The following is a 19,472-nucleotide window of genomic DNA, read 5'->3' on the forward strand; positions in this document are numbered from 1 at the left end:
AAACAACTACATAGTGCATCGCAATGTGGATTAGGATAATCAAATTGACCATCACAGAAGCTCTGACTCTCGCTCTTATTCACAATTGAGATCGGGATTGACTGTCTGGTAAGGTAGTCATTGCGTAGCTTACTGAATCCGATGATGAGATGATACCGATATGCAACTAAGCGGGGCTCAGATGCTCACGGGCGGAATTGTGCAGCTTTATGCTCGCCCAAGCTCCGATAAGCGATAAGCTCCAAGCGATGTGCTTGGCCCTCGCGAACCTGCCGCCGTGCCGCTGTGAGAATCAGACGCCTCGGCAGGCCCCTTTCATCACGAGCAGAAGGCGCAAATCAAAGGCCGTGACAGTCACAGCAATGGACAGTCTTTCGAGAAACAACACAACACATTGAAAGATGCTAAGCGGTACCTGTACGCGGCTGGCCATTGTGGCCGCCGTCTTTCTCGTCGCGGCAATCTTCCTAGTTCCGCAGCTCCCCCACGTAGGCTACAACGTGCCCACTCAGCTCGGCCACAACGCCCAAACGACAGGCGGCAAAGATGTCTCGAAAGGTGCCGATAAACCGAACGGCCCCGTCGGAGATCATGCCAACGAGGTGATCACATCTCTGGCTTCAATTGCTACATCGCACAGCGTGGCAAACGCGGCTCCAAAGCCAACACCTGCTCCCGCCACAGGCGCGAAACCCGATACGAAGAAGACGGTCTCAAAGCTCGAAGCTGGCCAGTCGCTGTCGCCGTTCCGTCTCGCCTCGCCAAACGGTCGCTACGAACTCAATCTTCTCGATAGCGGTTCCCTTTCGCTCCTCGACACCAAAACAGAGATCGAGTTGTTCACGTCCGATACCGAGTACCACTGGCCCGTATCATGGCAGGTCGAGCTCACCCAGGAGGGCGTGCTGATGCTCTCGTGGGCAAACGAGACTGCTGCCCCGTACGGCGCAACGCCATGGATCTCGAATCTCCTCCCCGAGTGCGCTTCTGTTGAGAGTGGCGACGAGAAACCGGTTCTGGAGCTTTTGGACTCTGGAAAGCTGCATATTCGCGCTGGGAGCAAAACCACCTGCCTCCTCCACCGCGCCTCAGATGATATGGGACGTCTCGCGATCGTGTACACCGGCTTTTTGCGCACCTATTTGAAGACTTGCAAGGAGCAGAATAATAAGCTCGTCAAGACGTGGACTGGGAGCGGCGGTGTCGACGTACACGTGTTTACGTACCTGGAAGATGTCAACCACGATTCCGGTGACCCGGTGGACAAGGACAGCATAACCAAGCACCTGAAGTCGTGCTTTGGAGACGCGCTCAAGACTGTGGAGATTCTGAAATTGGACAGTGTGAAGGAGAACGCCGTGGATCCTCCCGAGGTGCTGGTGAAGGAGTGCGGCAACGATAAACTCAACCACCAGCTCAGTCAGTGGAAGGCACTATACCTCGCCAGCCTGCAGGTGCAGAGCTACATGATAAAGGAGGGCATATCCTACGATTACATCTACAAGGGCCGTCTCGATCTGCTGTACTGGGGCGACTCGCCTGCCCTCTCGTCGCTCAAGGTACCCGAAAACGGCATCCTGGCACCCCGCGTTACTCTGGACTGGACGTGGTACGCCATGCTCCACGACGGCGAGCTGCGCGCGGGCGTTACAGACATCACCGCCTTTGGACGCCCCAATGCCATGTTTACTTACCTCGCGCTCTACCGCGAGTTTATCCACATGCGGACTCTGGAGAAGGAGACGGCGAAGTGGAAGGGATTCAATACCAAGACCAGGGAGAAGAAGCCAGAGGGCCAGGAGGGATGTACGCCTGAAGGTATACTGGCGTACTGGCTGCGGATCAATGGCATCGCTGTGAAGACCGATTGGCAGTTCAAGATGGGTTTGTTGCGCGGAGATGGGAAGGTCATCTTCACTTGCCCTGAGGGCAGAGGTTGGCTGTGCCCTGGTTTCATTCCGCAGGTTCACGACAATGGAACCCTGTTTTGAGTAGTCGTTGTATGATACGAATAATGACACTGTTATATGTGAGATCACGGGTATAAGGCTTTCGCTTCCCTAATCGCTTTTTATGCTGAATGGAAGTGCTCCGGCGGAAATAGGCGGCGGCTATGTCGGGCGTCTTTAGCCTTGTTATTCGCTACCCAGGATATCAAAGGGATTTGAAGACACTTTCTTCTCGGGCCTCATGCGAGATTCTGCGTCTGCCATCTTCTTCCGCTTCTTTTTCTGATTTTTGGCTTCTTTTGATGGCAAAAGCAAATCGTCCGAAATACCCAGCGCCGTGGCGACCTTGCCAAGCGCACCACTGGTTTTCATACCCGCGAGAAGGCGCATTGTCCCATCGACTGATGGATACTCAGTGAGGGGTGGCAATGTGGACAACAACTCGCGCAGTTGCTTGGAGCCTTGGATCGGGTCCTTGGCTCCGACCTCGTACATGAGATCCAGGACCTGGGCCAAGATGCGGAGAGAGTAGAGCGTCGCGTGGATCTGCGCCGATAAGTGCACGACATCCCACGGGACGAGGTTCGAGTCTGCCGACACCGATTGGCCTAGCTTGATGGAGCTCAGACACGCATCCAGCTTATCTTCTTCCTGCGCGTGAGCGAGAAGGAGCTGCAAGCTGACTGCCTGCCAGGACGAGCCCTTTTGGGTAAGGCTACTTTTTGCCTTGGTCAAGGTCTTGAGGAGAGCATCCATCGAGTCCTTGATCCAGGGCCGGGGCAGCATCGCCATGTACTTGCCCTGGTTCACGCCAGACGACATTCTTCGGTACTCCCTCACGTGGGAGACGCCCCCGGGTCGCAGCAGACACGTGAGGCTGTATGCCAGCTGTCTCACGGAAGCGCTGGTATCCCATGCGCTAGCACGGGCTGGACAGTCTAGGAGAGGCGGGAGACACATCATGCAGCCCGCGGCGCCGGAGTCGGCCGCGAGCGGCTTCGCTACCCCGGAGTAGCCCACGCACTGCAGGACAACCTCGGATAGCCTCGCGTCGAGGTAGGGTTTGTCGAGGCTGCCCAGGATCGGGACAGCGCTCCAGTCTGTAGTCTCCAGTGTCTCGTACGGTGCGCAGAAGGCGCGGAACTCTTCCGGATCTGCGACCTCGCCTTTGCAGTTTTCGAGGACTTGTGCGAATTTGGGCCGGGTGGATTTGGAGAGCTCGTAGGCGAACCTGCGCATGCCGTGGTCCTCTGGTAGCTGTAGACGTTTGGCGATCTCTGATGGGGAGAATTTTGGGCCTAGGAGAGCGGGTTTGTCGTCGTCGGTGGTGACGATGTGGAGGTCTCTGAAGAAGGCGACAGATCCTGTCTTTAGATCGTGGACGGTCAGATCGGAGTCCGAGGTCAGGATGGTTCCGCCGTTGCGCAGCACGTCTTCTGCGCAGTAGGCGTCTGCTTCGCCGGGGACCAGGCGGACCAGAGAGGCATACTTTTCGATCGATTCCAGCTTGTCGACGATGGCTGCGACGAGAAATGCTGGTGGTGGGACCAGGGGCTGGTCTCGTTTGGGGGCATCGGTTGGGAAGAGAGGTGGTAGTGACAGACGCGTTGATGCAATTTGCTTGGCTGGGCAACCGTTGGGGAAACCTGAGCGGAAGATCTTGAGGGACGAGGATACCTTGAGTATCCTCTCGAGGCGGACTTCTGCTTTTGATGCTGGGAGGAAGCCATCAAAGTAGATGGCGGCGCTTTGAACTTTAGCTTAGGTCTTTTCATGCCTTGGAGGAAAGAATTACATTGATATATCATGACTGGTGACTTCTTCTAACCATCCTATCGCGGTTCTTCCGAGGATATCGTAGGATGGCAGACCGGAAGTACTTCTCGTACAGAGATGGTAGATATGGTATGCCAAAGCAGGGCCATCAATGACAACTCTGTCACCGTCGAGAGGCCCAAATACCCCATAAGGGGAGAGATGATTTAGGAGATGAGGAATTCCCATGATTGTATAATGATTCTGCCTTACAGACTTACATTAGAACTAAAAACGTGTACGAAGATTGGCTCACTCCGGGTCACGAGATTAACAGCCAATCTGTTGCAAAATCTCTTCCACTGACCTAATCTTTTGGATTACTTCTAATGTGCTGCTTCCCCAACTGATACCGCGTGTTAGAATCCGATCGAATCCTTTGACTACGGCGGTCCAATCTCCATCAAACGATCCCGTTACAAGTAATCCATTGAATGTTGGGACATGGATTTGAGGTATCTCAAGACATCTGCCTGAATACTTGCCTTGGTAGGTAGGTAATGGAAAGAACGATCTGAGCTCCTGCAGAAACTCATCGCGGGGTCACGGTGCGTGACACACGGTACGTACAGTCCCCATCAACCATAGGAAGCGGCGGCTCTGCTTTAGGGATTGGAAAGGGTATCTCCGGCCCGGATAAATACAGTGTGATGGTAGCACCTTCTCGCCCATTACACGTGCCTGCACTGTCCGTTCGACCCCACTGCAGCGCCTGGCTCCGTGCCCGCCCGCTTTTCGGCTGAACAGCCCCCTTGTCCCCAACTCAATTTTTCCTTCGCAGTAATAAAAGCTCCCCACCTCGCGAATCAAACCTCTTCGCCTTTCGCATTCTTCTTTTCAACATGCGCGGCACTCTCATCTTCGCGGGCTCCTCCTGCCCAGTCCTCACTAATCAGATATGTGAGAACCTGGGCATGGCTCCTGCCCAGGCGGAGCTTACCCAATTTTCCAATGTAAGCTGAAAGTGCGCATCGCTGGGCCGTCGACCACCAAGGGCGGGGGAAACGCCGCGTTCCTGCTCACGAACTTTTCATGATGTAAATCATGGAGGGAACAGCAGCCGCGGCCGCTCCCACTGCCTTGATTGGACCAATTCCAACTTTGTTTGGACTCCCTGTTGAGGCTGACCCGTCACACAAAAGGGCGAGACGAGCGTGCGAATCTTGACCAGCGTCCGCGAAAAGGATGTCTTTGTCGTCCAGTCCGGCAGCGCCAAGGTCAACGACACCATCATGGAGTTGTTGATTATGATCTCGGCCTGCAATGGCGGATCAGCAAACAAGATCACTGGTAAGATTAGCTCCACTCCCTCTGACTATCGTCTTACAGTGCTAACTCAATCGCTTCCCCAGCTGTGCTTCCGTACTTCCCCTACAGTCGCCAGTCGAAGAAGAAGTCCCATCGGGGTGCCATCACAGCAAGAATGCTTGCCAACCTCCTCGGCGTGGCCGGCGTTAAGCACGTCATTACCGTCGACCTGCACGCATCCCAGATGCAGGGCTTCTTTAAGTGCCCGGTGGACAACCTTCACGCCGAACCCCTCATTGCGAGATGGATTCGTCACAACGTGCCCAACTGGAAGGAGGCCGTTGTCGTGTCCAAGAACGCGGGCGGAACCAAGCGTGTGACATCGCTTGCAGACGCATTGAAGCTCAACTTTGGCATGGTCACAACAGAGAAGAACCGGAAGGGAACCAACATGACTTCGAGTATGATCATGCACCACCTGGACAATCTCGATCGGGAACCCGTGTTGGAGACAACGCGTGAGCCACCCAGACCTTCCACACCTCCCGCTATACCTGGCCGAGCTGCCCGGATCAGAACCGACGCACACGGTTCTCCTCAGTTCACCAGCGCTCCGAGGTCCCACCCTAGATCGATGGACGACCGGCCCACAACACCCACGCAGTCCAAGCCTGGCGATGGGTCGGTCGACGATGATGAGGAGGAGGGCGACGCGCAGTACGATGATCGTCGCGCCCATGAAGTTACGCACGGCCGATTGGTTCAGGGTCACATAGTGGACGACGACTATCCATCGCCAGCTGCATCGACCGTCAGCGGCAGCGTTCAGGGCGACGATCCCATGACCATGTCGCATGCATCATCATTCTTTGCTCCCGAGCCCCATGCCCTGGGAGGTTCTGGAGACGCGGCCCCGGAGTCGGACGAAGAGGACGAGGTCCTGAAGGATCCCAAGGTCGAGCACATGATCACGCTGGTCGGCGATGTCAAGAACAGAACCGTCTTCATCGTTGATGACATGATCGACAAGCCCAACTCGTGGATCGCCGCTGCCGAGACAGTCGTCAAGAAGGGCCGCGCTAAGAAGGTCTACTGCATGGCCACCCATGGCGTGTTCGGCGGCGACAGTCTCGACCAGCTTCAGGCGTGCGAGTGCATCGATACCATTCTCGTGACCAACAGCTTCCCCATCCCCGAGGATCAGGCCAAGCGGTGCCCTAAGCTCGTGGTACTGGACCTCTCCTTCCTCCTTGCTGAGGCGATTCGCCGTAACCACTACGGCGAATCAATCTCCCCTCTGTACCAACACATTCTGGACTGAAAAGATTTCCCGGCGAGAGAGCGTGCAAGGATTGTCTCGGTTACAGTTCGCCTGACACGGCTTCTTTTTCTGCTTTTTCCTATCTTGGACTGGCTCAAGGATTCTCTTTTTTTATTGAGCTCCAGTATGTGTGCGGCATACTCGGGGGAGATAGGCATTTCAGCGCGGCGTTCTGGGCTACAACGGCAAAGAGTGGAATGGCCAAGAGATGGTTGCAACCAAAAAAAATACGCGTTCCCAAGGAGACTTTGGTAGGTCTTGCTCAACATCAACACAAAGCATGGTCAGTATTAGACATGAATGATGAAACTTTGATACCTTTTTTTTTCAACCGGGCCGCCATCCAGTATGGCGTGTGCGCGCGTTCCTCAACTGATACACCTTTTTTCACCTTTACCTGATGGAAGACTGGGCTGCATCCATTGCATCACCCTTTCTTACCTTTCACACCAACGATGCTGTTTTCTGAACAGCCGGGGCCCAGTTCATCCCAGAACAGGCCTTGAACGGAGCGTTGGCAGATTAATTTTCGACTCAAAGAAGATCCCTCTTCCGGTCGTCTTCATGACGGCCACAGCCTCCGGGACTGGTGGGAGAGGGATAAGAGAAACCTTCGAACATCTCTTCAAGTGATGTATGTGTGGATGTCTTGATCACAGTCGGCGTGTGCACCGACTTTGTTCTTTTAGCTTCCTGTTTTTGATAATAATACAAATCAACTTTCAAACATTTTTTTTGCCTTTTTACGTCGTGACATCGTCCCTGCAGTACATACGTACCGCATACCCCTAGTCCTCCGTGACGCCCCTGCCTGGGATTTCATAAACACAACGTCAAATTCGTCCACATCTCTCAAGTCAACACAGCAATGTCCCCTTTCTACTCGAACAGTTCCCACCCGTGAATCTCGTCCAACAGTTGCAAATACGTGCTCTTCTCGCCTTCCTCCTTGACGGCCGCCACATCCTGAAGCAGCTCCTCACCGAAATTACCCGCGCCCGCGGCCTTGATGATGCGCCACGCGCGGCGGAATTCGTCGCGGATGGCAACGATGCCGTTGTGCGTGACTGTGCGGGCGACGTTGTGGTCTAGCTCGAAGGGGTCTTCGATGGCGAAGAGGTAGCGGTGCCGGACTTCCTTGACTTCGCCGTTCTTCTGCGCCGCCGCCGATGCTGCTGCGCTGCTATCGGTGGAGGTAGTGATGGTGCCGCTGGTGGTTGTCATCGTCGTCGGGGTGGGCGGGTCGATGGGCGATTTCAAGGTCATGTGTTGTTGTCCCTGCAGTCCGGGGGGAGGACCGTCGGTGCTCGGGGAGTTGGCGGCGGCGGTGTTGTTGGCGTTGGGGCGGTACTCGATGACCGTCTTGGCGCCCGTCCAGCCCTTTTCCGTCTTGGAGAGCAGGCCGCCCGGCGAGCGGATGCTGAGGACGTCGCGGCCCCAGTCGTAGCCTCGGCCCGGGTAGGTGCTCATGGAGCCGTTTTGGGCGTAGTACTCGAAGAAGCCCCGGAGGAGCTGGCCGACGGAGTCGCGGTTGCCGTTGAGCTGGCTCATCTGCGCGAGGCGGAGGATCTCAGCCTCGTCGCGCCAGAAGCCGACGAAGCGGCCGCGGCAGATGATGCTCTCGTCGAGCAGCGCCGGGGACTTGGGAGGCAGGCCTTCAGGGGGCGGAGGCGGAGGGCCGAGGGCCTGGAGGTTGGGGCAGACAAAGGGCTGGACCACGTTGACGAGGTAGTGCAGCATCATGAGGACGTAGCCGTAGCTGCTGAGGGTGCCGCGGTACGGGGTGTTTACGCCGCGGACCTTGGCCCAGTGTTTGACGAAGAGGACGAGCGGGCGGACGCGGGGGTCGGTGTGGGAGTAGCAGCGGAGGAGGAGGGTGTTGTGCAGCGCGAGGTGGGCGGCGAAGTTGATATCGCACTGGACGCCAACGCCGTTCTTTGGGAACTCGAGCTTGTCGCGGTAGGGGTCGCGGGGCTGGTTGATGGCCATCTTGGCCGGATCCTTAAGGTCGCGCATCCGCTTTATGGTCTCCATGTTTTGCTTGGTGACGGGGATGACGAAGTCGTACTGGGGGTCTTGAACGTTGCTCTTCCGCATGGGACCACGGAGTATCGAGATGTATTCTCTCACGTCGTTCTCGATGCTCGGATCGTACAGGTGTTGGTCGACTGCCTTTTCGAGTTCGAGGGCAAGTTGAAGACTCTTGTGGCGGCGCGCGACGGTGAGGAGGCTGAGTGGTCCGTTGGTGGTGTCGATGAATTCCTGCACGCTCTTGCGAGTGGTGCTCGGCCAGATGCCGGCCGTGTATCTGTTGATGATGAGCTGTTTCGCGGCCGTAGCGTTAGGATCGCCTCGGGGGCGCAGGTTCGCGAGGATCTTGAGTGTCCTCGCGTGGTATCCGGTAGCTGCTTCAAACTGGCTCTGTTCGAGAGTGAGCAGTTGCGCAATGGGGAGCTTTTTGAGCTTCTCCAGGTGCAGCTGCAGATGTTTGCTGTATGTCAGGGGCTCGATTCCAAAGTGCTGCTGATTCTGGAGATTCTTCCAAGACGCTATCAAATTCCGAGTTGCATCGTCGGTGTCGTCTATGCTTCCGATCTCAGCCTCTCTTTCGCATAGCATGACGATCTTCTCGCCTTCCATCTGGGCGTACACGCCAGCCAGGGACCGGTAGTTGGGAACATTGGTGATCGTCTTGAAAGAAAGAGACAGGTAATTTGAGAGTCTACTTCTCAGCGGCACGTCGTGAATGCCTTTCAAGAACGCTTCGCAAACCTTGTTGAGCAAGTCGTAGTCCTCCTCTACCAGCTCACGACAGTTAGAGAGAGTCACATCCCGACCTCCCAATCTTCTCAAAGTTCGCTTCGCTACATTATAGTAAGCAGAGAGAGACTGGTTCTCGGGCTGGTAGATAGCCGGCACTCTGGGCTCGTTCAGATTGGGGCCTGCAGGAGATAACTCGCCCGTTTTTGGGTTGTTTGGGTCGTCGATCGTTTCGTCCGTCATTTCCTTGGTGTGAGTATCAGCCGTCTCGTCATCATCTGCAGCATCCGCATGGTCGGTATCCACGATGCCCTTTTCCCACTTTTCACGCTCTTCCAAGAGGTCCTTGAGCAGCTTCGCGGGCGGGTTCTGGCAAAGCTTGATGATTGGTACTCTCGTGCGGGTCAGCAGACGCGCGCCAAGGCCGATTTCGAGAAAAGCCTTCTCGATAAGTCTGGGTATCGCAGAGCCCGACTCATCCGGTTGGGGGGCAGAAAGGGGTGAGACCAGACCGAGATCCATGTCTGAGGCTTTCGTTGCGAACCCAGAAGACAGACTGCCGAAGCACTTGAGTTGCACAGACGGCGGGGGGAAGTTCTCCAGACCATTTTGTGTCGCCTCATATTCGGCAACTGCGGCCTGGCACACTTGTTCGATCTTAACTCGGAAGGCTTCCTTCTCGGCGATCTCTCCTCTTTCAATCTCTGCGCCAGCAACGAGAGTATTGCAGAGGCTTTCTAGGTAGGATGCCTGGTTCTCCAACTCCTCGGGCCGGACTGGGTGGTGTTGACCACGGGGGCTGTAAAGCTGGCCATGATTGTTCCGTGGAAAACGCGGTGAACCGTGCTCTTGCTGACCACTTGGGTGCTGATCATGCTGGTATCGTTCAGAGTTGACGAGGTTTCGATGTCCGTTCTGTCTGGGGGAGCGAGGCGACATGCCGCCTGCAAGGTGATGCGGCCTGTGGTGCAGGTCTGGATTATGATACGTCTTGCCTGGTCGTCCATGAGAGGGGAATCTAGGATTCTCGTGAGGGTAAGAAGGAGAAGGCCAGCCTGTGTAGGGTCGTCCAGCCTCGGTGGGCGGAGAGGGGCGAGTGTCAATGGGAATGGACAACTGAGCATTCATCTGTCGTCTCTGCGCCTGGTTGAGTCGCTTTCTGCCCACCTTGGGCGAGGGTGGTGGCTTGCCATTGACTCCGGCTGAAGCTTCGAGATGGTCTCCATGGGGTTGAAGATGATCGTTCGGTCCATTCGCCGGGGTTCCGCCACCGGGAAAGTGCGCGGTTGTTCGCGGGGCATCTTGAACCTGAGGCTGGCCGGTGGCTGGAGTACCGTTGGTAAGAATCATGTTTCGCAACTGATCCTCGAGCCCATTGTTTTGAGAGCCACCAAACTGGCCCATACCGGAATTACTGGTGCTATTATTCATGGTGATTGTTGCTTGAAGGTGTTATCATCGAATACGATGAGTTGGATACAGCTGAAGGAAGGGTAAGGCTTCTGTGAGAGTTGATGAGATGGGTGCACTGAAAATAGGCGCAGAGCACTTACCTGGTCAGACACGTCCGGGACGCATGGCTTGGACAGTTGGATGCAGAGGATTGGGGATTTGGAGGATAGATACGGAGGTGAGTAAGAGTGCTGTGATTGGGAAGCTTGTATTCAGTTTCCGATTGGCGATCACCTCATTCATGTAGGTAGGTGGTGTAAATGGAACTTCAAGTGAGGTGGAAGCTTTACGTGGGGAAGCAGGTACATTCCAGAGTGAGGGGCTACAGTCTCAGACTTGCGACGCACTGTACAACAATGGGTACATGCAGTCGGTCTCTCACTGTACAGATACTGCCCCCCGCGGACTGTGAGGTAAGGTACCGCAAGTACCTCTATGTGGATAGCTAAAACCAAGATTTGTGGAATGAATTGGATGCTTACTATTTATCTCACATCTTTCATGGCCTTCCACGGTCTCGTGAAGCCATTGACTGGATTCTCCTATTCACCCCTTTACAGCAGAAAACAGCAAAACCCCCTATCTTGGATGCCGTGATGTCTGGATTTGTAACTATTGCCTGGGTTGGTGCAAATATATGGGCCAGTCAAGGGCACGCATTTTGATAACGGTTGACGTTGTCGAGGCTGAACATCCTATTAATACTCAATAGATATAAGGCATTGATGTCGTGCTTCGAGCCAGGGGCGCTCTGCACGCACGTAAGATTAATTCCTTGAAGTAGTTGAAGGAAAGCTAGGTATCTTATCTATTGCGACATCTGTCCTTGCTATTGAAGCTACGGTACCTACTAGTTGAGGTACGGCAAGTTAAGAACAGTAAGGCCATCCCAATGACGTCCTACCACAGTGAGGCTCGCCCTTTCCAGATGCGGTTCCACAGCCACTGGCGAATTGTGAGGCACTGAGGATGGCCCGCCCAGAAAGAGTACTAGCACGCTGGGCTTACTTTTGATCAATTCATTGGCTACAAATGTACCGCGCACCAAGCTTTTGCCGGCAAACTACAATCAAGGTACCTTACCTTAGCACGGTCTCCACCCAGCTTTTCTGCAAGCTCTCCAAGCTGCCTAGGCAAGTGCGCCTGATTTCTGAGCGCGCCTTCCAATCCTCCTCTCCCGCATGCACTTCATCGTCCGGGCATGCTCTTTGTCATCACCTCGACTTCTTCACCTTCGCCAATCCATCCGTACTTATCAATTCGCGAGTACACAACCGCCGATCAAGCTAGTCCTCGAGACTTTCTGGCGAACATTGATATCCAACCTTCTGTCGCATCACCGAGTCTACCGTCATCAGCTATTCTCTGTTGCGCCGCGGCCCTAGACATCTGGGCAAGCCTCATTCCTGCCTACGATTCTGACTTGCACTTGACAGAGACTGCTTGACGACGGAGAAACAAAGCGTCGCTCACTAGAATCTTCCCGAGACAACAGCCTGCAGGAAGCGCTCTCGACTCTCGCGCGCCCGCTGACAGCATGAGCGCGCCGCCACCAGGTCTGCCCAACGGCCAAAACCCGAATGGCCTACCAGGACAGCCTGGACAGCCTCGTCCCCCTCCGATCAAGCGACGACCCAAAGGCGATCCCCTTGTTGCCCGCAAGCGACCTGGAGCTCCACGACCGGCTGCCTCGCGTCCCCCTCCAGGCTCGTTGCAAACCGCCTCAGGAGCCCGACCAGCTGCCGGTGGAACAGGTCACCACGGCCTTCAGCGACCCGAAACCGAGGAAGATATCAGAGCGAAGAGAGCGGCAAACGGCGGCTGGCTCGATCCCGCGCCCCAGAATGTCAGGGAATTCAAGATCGTAACGACCAAAAAAGCGTTGAAAGATGGTGTCAGACATCACGTTATGAAACTCTCTTCCGCCAAGGCCGAGCTCGAAAGGAACGGCATTGATCCCACAAACCAAGATGAATTTACCCGACCTGTCACGCTTCAACGTCGCGACCCACGACAACCGCCTCCCGGACGCGAGGTCAAGCACGAAGAGCCCGAGCCACAACCCGTTGATGAAAAGGAAGCCGAGCGTTTGGCACAGCTCAAGGCCGAACGTGAGGCTGTTCGAGCTGTGGAACTCGCTAAGAGTGCACCCAGTCTGAAGGATCCTAGTCTTGATAAAAAGCCCAAGCCCAAGGAGAAGGAAAAGGATGTCCAGTTCCACCGCCAGCCTCGGTCGGAGAAAGAGAAGAAGCAACAGGGCCTGCGATACGAGGAGGCGCTCCCTTGGCACCTAGAGGACGCAGATGGCAAGAACGTCTGGGTCGGATCATACGTCGCGCCTCTGTCCGAGACCACCGTCTGCTTTGTTGCTACTAGAGATGGCAAATTCGCGGCGATACCTTTGGAAAAGTGGTACAAATTTACTGCGAAGCCCCATTTCAATACCATGAGGCTTGAAGAAGCCGAGGCTTTGATGAGTAAAAAGACAGACATCGGCCGATGGTACATGCGTGACAAGCAAAAGAAGAGCGAGCAAGATGAGTGGGAGGCGACCAGACATGCTCTGTACGGACCTGCGAGAATCAAGACAGAAAGTAGCACCTTCAGAGCTGCTTCTCGGGAAGAAAAGCAGGACCATGACGAAATTGACATGGAAGGCGACGAGTTCCAGGACGATGACGAGAATCCCGGCTTAGACGTGGACAATGACGAGGATACCAAGGAGGCTACTGATCGCATTCGCCGAGATCAAATGGGCGCCAATCTGTTTGGCGAGGCCGACGAGCGCAGAGTAGAAAAGGAGCTGAACGAAATGAGGAAAGCCGAGGAGGAGCGCCGCAAAGAGGGAAAGCGAACCACCAAGGCACTCATCAAGAGAGAAAAGGAGACTATCTACCAGTCGGATTCGAGTGGCTACGATCCTTTCGAGTCTTCATCGGTAAGATGCTCAGAGAAGCTGTCAGTTTATTTTTAACTAATCACATGCACAGAGCGACGATGATTCCGACGAGGAAAAGAAGAAGGAAGAAGAGAAGGACAAGGACAAAGATGAAGAGAACAAGGACAAGGACGGAGACTCCAAGGATAAGACTGCGTCGGGCGTTTCTTCCAAGGGTAACACTACCCCGTCTGGCCGACAGAAACATACCGATGCTCTTAAGAAGGGCAAGTCTCTGAAGCGTCCCGGCTCTCCCAACTTGTCGGAATCTAGTGGCAATGAGTCCTCTCGGAAGAAGCTGAAGAAGCATGCCGCAGCTTCTGTCCACCAGAGCCGTTCGTCTACGCCTTCAGGAGGCCTGAAGAGCCACCTCAAGGGTGCCATGAGCGATGGCGAGGCAACTGGAGGAGAGATGTCAGACGGCCAGTTGAGGAAGAAGAAGATCAAGCTCGTTGGTAGCGGAGCAAGAGGCACGCCAGTCGGCTCGAGAGCCGGTAGTCCTGTCCCGGCCACATCCGGTATGCACATGGATCGCGCTCCTCAATTTTTAGAGTACATGCTAACGCAGTTTATAGGCTCCAAGCCCGGTTCACCAGTTCCCGAGGGATCGCCCGCGCCCCGTGGTCCCATTCAAGCTCACGAGATTGTTGACGCCCTTCCTGAGCTCCCTGGCGGTATCAGCATTGGCAACCTGATGAGGAGATTCCAGGGACGCATCGGCGATGGCCCTGGCCAGATGGATCGCAAGGAATGGATCAAGCTTGTCAAGGAGAACTGTGCCTACGGATCCGACAAGATCCTTCGTCGCAGGCCTTAGGCGGGAAAGCCAATATTGTAGATTCTGCTAGCGATTGATCCATCATTAGGATGAGTTCGTCGGCGAAGAGTCCTGCGCCGACGTGTCACCCATAAATGAGTACCTTGGATTATCTCACAAAAGTTGTATGAGTGAAATGAGCACAGCTTTGTTTTCGAGGAGGGCGTACATGGCTCGGGCGAAATTAGTCATCTTTGAAGATTTTCAATGAGAGTCGCAAACGCGAACCAGATATTCTAAGAGGAGAGAAGCACCCGAGCAAACACCTCTCAGTCAATAGTAGAAGAGAGACGTCAAGCCAGCAGGACGCCTTTCGAGACCGCAATGAACATGCTCTTTGGTTGTCTTTTACGCTATGAAGTTAAGTTCTTGCTCATGGGATGAAATTATATGTCATTTTTATTTCGAAGTTCAAAATGATGTCGGCTCAGATTTGAACCATCACTTTGATTGTGACTGGAACGCAAATATCATGGGATATCCAATGCTTGAATCCATCGCATTCCGGTGTCTTAACCGAACCAAATGTCGACATCCTAGCGCGATCATTCGTCCATCTGCCAGGCGTAGTCGAGCCCCTTATTCCGCTCCCTGCGATTAATCGCCCTGAACCGCTCCCCTTCAAACCCGTTACTCCTGTCGACGCCATCCCACCTATACCCCGGCTTGATGCCATACCGGTTCGGCGGCGCAGCGCCAGCATACACCGGCCGCCTCTTCCCCTTTTTACCCTTTGCCCCTGCACCACCACCGCCGCCCGTCTTGTCGCTTAAGAACTGCGCCATGGGATCATTCCACCGCTCCTGCTCCTTGAGCTCGTTATTCATCTCCTCGTCGTCCGCCGTCCGCGCAAACGTCATGAGCTTGGCGTCCTCGAGCGCCTCCCTGCGCTTCCGCGCGTTCTCGAGCTGCACGTCGCCCTTGGGCGCCAACCTTGCCTGCCGTTCTTTCTCCTCGGCCTCGAGCGCGAGTTTACGCGCCTCCGCTCGCTTCATGGAGACGTCGACGCGCCGGCCCGTGGCGTCGCGGTAGACCGTCTCCTCTTCCTTGCCGTGTTTTCGGAGTTTCGCGAACTCGGCTTCTTCGGCTTGCTGGCGGCGGCGGAGCTGTGCTGAGACGGCGGCGGCGGATTGCAGGCCTGCGTGTGTGCCGTCGCTCATTTTGACGACGTTGGCGGCGGCGTCGTCGTCGTCGCCTCCTCCTTCTATGACGGGCATCTCGTCGTCTGCGTTTCGTGCTGCTGCATTTTCTGCTGCCGCTGAGGCGAGGATCGCGTTTGCTGCTGCGGCGCTGTCGTCGTCTTCATTGTTGCCCGCGCCGGCGCCGCCTTGTGATTTCGAGGATGCGGCGACCGTCTTCCAATTTGATTTCTTCGTCTTCCTAAACTCTGCTGAGCTCCCTGATACGAGGGCCGGTCCTGATTCTGCGTCGTCGTCTTGTGCGGTGGAGTTGCCCCATCCGTTATCGTCGTCGTCTGCGATGATGAGGCCTTGGGTCTCGGTGGGTTGTTTGCGCTTGCGCTTCTTGGTGGGTTTCGGATCTGCTACTAAGTAGTTCTTTGCAAGATATGATGAGAGGTCGGATGGCATTGTCGGATATGGCCTGTGCAGCCACGAGAAGGTTGGAAATGGGGTTCGTTTTGGGTGGTTTTGGTGGTAATGAGAAGAGCTATGATACTTCAAGATATCACAGGTAAGCTAAGACTGAGGTATCGACGTCGTTGCACATCGAAAAGATGCACGGACCTTGATGGACCAGAACCAGAAAAGCAGGGGCCGCGGACCGACAAGGGTCCCCCCACTCTCCCTCGTCCCTTCCACGAATGGACGTGCATGTGACGGGGCGCTAGTTACTTATCGGAGGGTTGAGTGGTCTCTCTCGCGCGAACCTCACAATGACGGCTTCTGGCTTGTAATTAGGCCAGCTGCAGCGGACAGTACAACTGTGGCATCGTCGCAGAGCCAGTCTTTGTACGCCATCTTTTTCTCTCCTGCTTCACACTTTCCATGTTTGCTGACCTCTTCTCAAAAGTTTTAGACTGCGCCGAACATTCGTTCATTTTTGCGATCCACCGCCGAGCCCCCTACTAATTACGACGCCCAAAGCCATCCGGCGGAGTTACGAATGCTCCAACATCACCGAACGTCCGATATATAAGCCACTGGCTTCTACTCATCTGACAAGATCAAGGCACAGGGTATCGGTCATTCCCGACTGATACGCCTCACGCAGCCTTGGTCATGCAGTCCCCGGACAATGAGGCCTCGCCAATCGAGTCGCTCCCCGCCATGCCCATGGCCGCCTCGACTGGAAGACCGCCCAAGAGGCAGTCTGTTCCCGAAGGCCACCCGCTGGCACAATCCGAGGTCACGTTACCATACCGAAGATCCAACCCCTCTGTCGCGCCGCTCTTCGCTTCCACTTTGACGCCTCCCGGATCACGCTCAGGGTCTCCCATGGGACGAGGCTCCCCGGCCCGAAGCGCAATGTCCGGCTCTGTCTTTGGTGGACCAGCAGCTCGCTCGCTCATCGAGAATGCTTCCGATAGCCCCGGCGATCCGCGCAACTTGATCATGAAAGCCTATGTACCCCATGTTGCGATTTACGCCTCGCCAGATACCGAGGAGCTCGCGACCGACAAGGGTTTCAAGAACGGATTGTGGGAGCTTCTGCGCCCCTTCGGAGAACAGGTCCAGGGCAAGGTCACCATCAGAGACAGCAACGGTGCGAGTAAATCATGGGAGGACTACTCGGTTCGGTTCACCAAATTTGGAGACAATATCGAGCACCCTGGTTCGAACGCTTCGCAAGGCACGCAATCTGCGGCGACCAACGGACAAGCCGGATCTGTCTCAAAATCGAAGAGCCACTACGACGACGTTGAAGCGGTGGTGGACAGCCATCTGTCTTACGCTGAAGAGTCATTCCTCAACACCCCGCACCACGGATTGACGAGACAGGGCCTGGACGTGGAGGCTACTTCCCCATACTACTCATTATACCTGCGGAGACTCTTATCGGGCATACCCGTGTCACCTCACGAGACCTTTGCGCATCCAGTGGCCTGCGTGATTGCCATCAGCTCGCGGAGTCCATCACCGATAGAAGATCTGCGCAAACTTTACAATGACACGAGCACTGGGGAGAACAGACTGCCAGTGTGGGTAGACGGAGACTATCTTCGATACTACGTGTTGGTACACGATGAAGAGCGCGACGACGTCACCCGTTCACTGGCCTTATTCGACCAAATGAAGCGTCATCTCGGCCTACACTGCCATTTGCTGCGGTTGAGAAGCACGCAGAGCGCAGAGACCGATGACGATAGCATACCTCTGCCGCGGAGCGATTGGATGTCGGCAGCCGAAGAACTGAAGGACATCCGAAACAGCGAGGAACGAGAAGACTTCGAGGACCCGACAAGATACATCTTCGAGTCGGATGCCACGGCGATTCGCACCTTTGTCAGAGAGATGGTTACGCAGTCTATCATACCTACCATGGAGCGCCATGTGTCGCTGTGGAACGATCAAGTCGCATCTCGTAGAAGAGGAATTACGGGAAGGTTCATGAATCTGTCGCGGAAATGGGGAGGCTTCGGCAGTAGCTCAAGGAATTCCGTCGTGGGAGGTAGCGGGTCATCAAGCGCTTATGACGCGCTCGGATTCTACCGACCAGATGCTTCAGAAGCCATCATGCGAAAGCTAGCCGACTTCGCCTTCATGCTCCGGGACTGGAAACTAGCGCACTCAACATATGATCTCCTAAGGTCCGACTTTAGCGACGCAAAGGCCTGGAAGTACCACGCGGCAGCCAACGAGATGGCCGCCGCCAGTCTCCTTATCATGCCGCAAAATCTGCCTTCCAAATCCCGCGCCGAAACGATCGACCAGATGTTGGAAGCCGCCTTCTACTCTTACTACACACGTTGCAGCTCTCCTTTTGGAGCACTGAGATCATTGACGCTCGGAATCGAGCTTCTGCGGCTTAGGGGCGGCAGTAGCGTCGACGACGCTGTGAGATGGGGCATCCGCCTCCTCGACTCCAAGATCCTCGGCCCCGTCGGCGATGCTCTCATGAAGGAGCGACTCGCCGTCTGCTACGCCTCAAAACCGGGCGTCGGCTCAGGCTCGTGGGGCCACCGGAAGAGAAAGTCGGCCATGTGGTGTATCCTCGGCGGCGAGGCATGGGACCTGCAACAGAAGTACATACAGTCCCAGCGGTGTCTCAACGAAGCCTCGAGGATCTACTCGGAGCTTCCGCACGAAAATGGCGTTTCCAAATTCAGCCTTGCCAACGAATTCGTGGCTGGCCTACAGCATCAGCTCGATGAGAAGCTCGACGTGGACGATGGAAATGGAGGCGACGAGTCCCCATCACAAGACGTGGAGGAAGTCCTCGTTGAAGAGAGTGAGACTATGGATTTCAGGTCAAGAAGAACTAGCATGATGGGTCGTGGAGGAGCACCTGTCGCAAGCCTTGAGACTGCGCCGTTGCATGAGGTTGTGTCACCCGTCAAAGAGAAGGGTGACGGATCGGTGCAAGACGAGTTTGGCTAACACGACTTGGATCGGTTGGAGTGGCGGAGGTGCAGCGATGGGCGAATGAAGTGATTAGTAGATGCGTTTACGAAGCGGATTAATAGCATTTACAACCACTGTCGCTGCCTCTTTTCAGTATTGTTGTCCTTGCACTGTGATTGTTCATTTCTTTGGTCAGGACGAATTATAGTAGAAGGCAGACAAAGTAAGGCATGCAGCCAGAAGCCATGCCTACTCCTTCGTTTGACACCCCAAATTCTCATTTAATCCAAGGTATCCGTCTTGAAGCCATCGTTCCTCCCTCTTTACACTAATTGCCTTACTCATAGTTAGACCTGGTGCCCAGTTTTGTGTAAATGTCGTTTGGTGGCATCTTCTACGCCAAGGTAGTGAGTGGTCAGTACGTACCTGCGCTAATCCCCCAGCTCGAGGTCAGGCACCTGGACACACTTGTCACTGGGGACCCTTGGACCCAGCAATGATCTCACCGGCAACCGATAGGAGAAAGACTGCTGAACCCACGCCGATAAGGCAGCTTCCCCCACTGTCCCGCCAAACCAACTGCTTCTCTCCTACTTCGTTTGAGCTCGATGGGGAGTTTCTAGGCCTTGCGGAGCACGACAGTCCTATT

At 55.2% G+C, this 19,472-nt stretch overlaps 7 protein-coding genes across 7 annotated transcripts; 4 read left to right on the forward strand and 3 right to left on the reverse strand.

The window, feature by feature from the left end:
- Positions 1 to 401: 401 nt before the first annotated feature.
- On the forward strand, positions 402 to 1,991 carry CCOS01_09913 (uncharacterized protein; the record flags this gene model as incomplete). The annotated part of the gene is made up of 1 exon (XM_060458070.1): positions 402 to 1,991. The coding sequence occupies one exon, from the start codon at positions 402 to 404 to the stop codon at positions 1,989 to 1,991; it is 1,590 nt and encodes a 529-aa protein (XP_060311235.1).
- A 144-nt stretch (positions 1,992 to 2,135) lies between these two features.
- CCOS01_09914 (uncharacterized protein) lies at positions 2,136 to 3,953 on the reverse strand (the record flags this gene model as incomplete). Its single annotated transcript, XM_060458071.1, has 2 exons — positions 2,136 to 3,696; positions 3,745 to 3,953. 2 exons carry the CDS (start codon positions 3,951 to 3,953, stop codon positions 2,136 to 2,138), a joined length of 1,770 nt encoding a protein of 589 aa, XP_060311236.1.
- A 653-nt stretch (positions 3,954 to 4,606) lies between these two features.
- On the forward strand, positions 4,607 to 6,333 carry CCOS01_09915 (ribose-phosphate diphosphokinase; the record flags this gene model as incomplete). The annotated part of the gene is made up of 3 exons (XM_060458072.1): positions 4,607 to 4,717; positions 4,907 to 5,054; positions 5,117 to 6,333. The coding sequence occupies 3 exons, from the start codon at positions 4,607 to 4,609 to the stop codon at positions 6,331 to 6,333; spliced, it is 1,476 nt and encodes a 491-aa protein (XP_060311237.1).
- An 879-nt stretch (positions 6,334 to 7,212) lies between these two features.
- Positions 7,213 to 10,524, reverse strand: CCOS01_09916 (uncharacterized protein; the record flags this gene model as incomplete). Its single annotated transcript, XM_060458073.1, has 1 exon — positions 7,213 to 10,524. One exon carries the CDS (start codon positions 10,522 to 10,524, stop codon positions 7,213 to 7,215), a length of 3,312 nt encoding a protein of 1,103 aa, XP_060311238.1.
- A 1,558-nt stretch (positions 10,525 to 12,082) lies between these two features.
- On the forward strand, positions 12,083 to 14,300 carry CCOS01_09917 (transcription initiation factor IIF subunit alpha; the record flags this gene model as incomplete). The annotated part of the gene is made up of 3 exons (XM_060458074.1): positions 12,083 to 13,483; positions 13,536 to 14,001; positions 14,059 to 14,300. The coding sequence occupies 3 exons, from the start codon at positions 12,083 to 12,085 to the stop codon at positions 14,298 to 14,300; spliced, it is 2,109 nt and encodes a 702-aa protein (XP_060311239.1).
- Positions 14,301 to 14,845: 545 nt separating this feature from the next.
- Positions 14,846 to 15,889, reverse strand: CCOS01_09918 (uncharacterized protein; the record flags this gene model as incomplete). Its single annotated transcript, XM_060458075.1, has 1 exon — positions 14,846 to 15,889. The coding sequence occupies one exon, from the start codon at positions 15,887 to 15,889 to the stop codon at positions 14,846 to 14,848; it is 1,044 nt and encodes a 347-aa protein (XP_060311240.1).
- A 651-nt stretch (positions 15,890 to 16,540) lies between these two features.
- Positions 16,541 to 18,859, forward strand: CCOS01_09919 (TRAPP complex protein TRS85; the record flags this gene model as incomplete). Its single annotated transcript, XM_060458076.1, has 1 exon — positions 16,541 to 18,859. One exon carries the CDS (start codon positions 16,541 to 16,543, stop codon positions 18,857 to 18,859), a length of 2,319 nt encoding a protein of 772 aa, XP_060311241.1.
- Between the last annotated feature and the right edge of the window lie 613 nt (positions 18,860 to 19,472).

Source organism: Colletotrichum costaricense (assembly GCF_030867565.1).
Source record: "Colletotrichum costaricense strain IMI 309622 chromosome Unknown Scaffold_10.1, whole genome shotgun sequence".
In the NCBI taxonomy this organism is placed as follows: domain Eukaryota; kingdom Fungi; phylum Ascomycota; class Sordariomycetes; order Glomerellales; family Glomerellaceae; genus Colletotrichum; species Colletotrichum costaricense.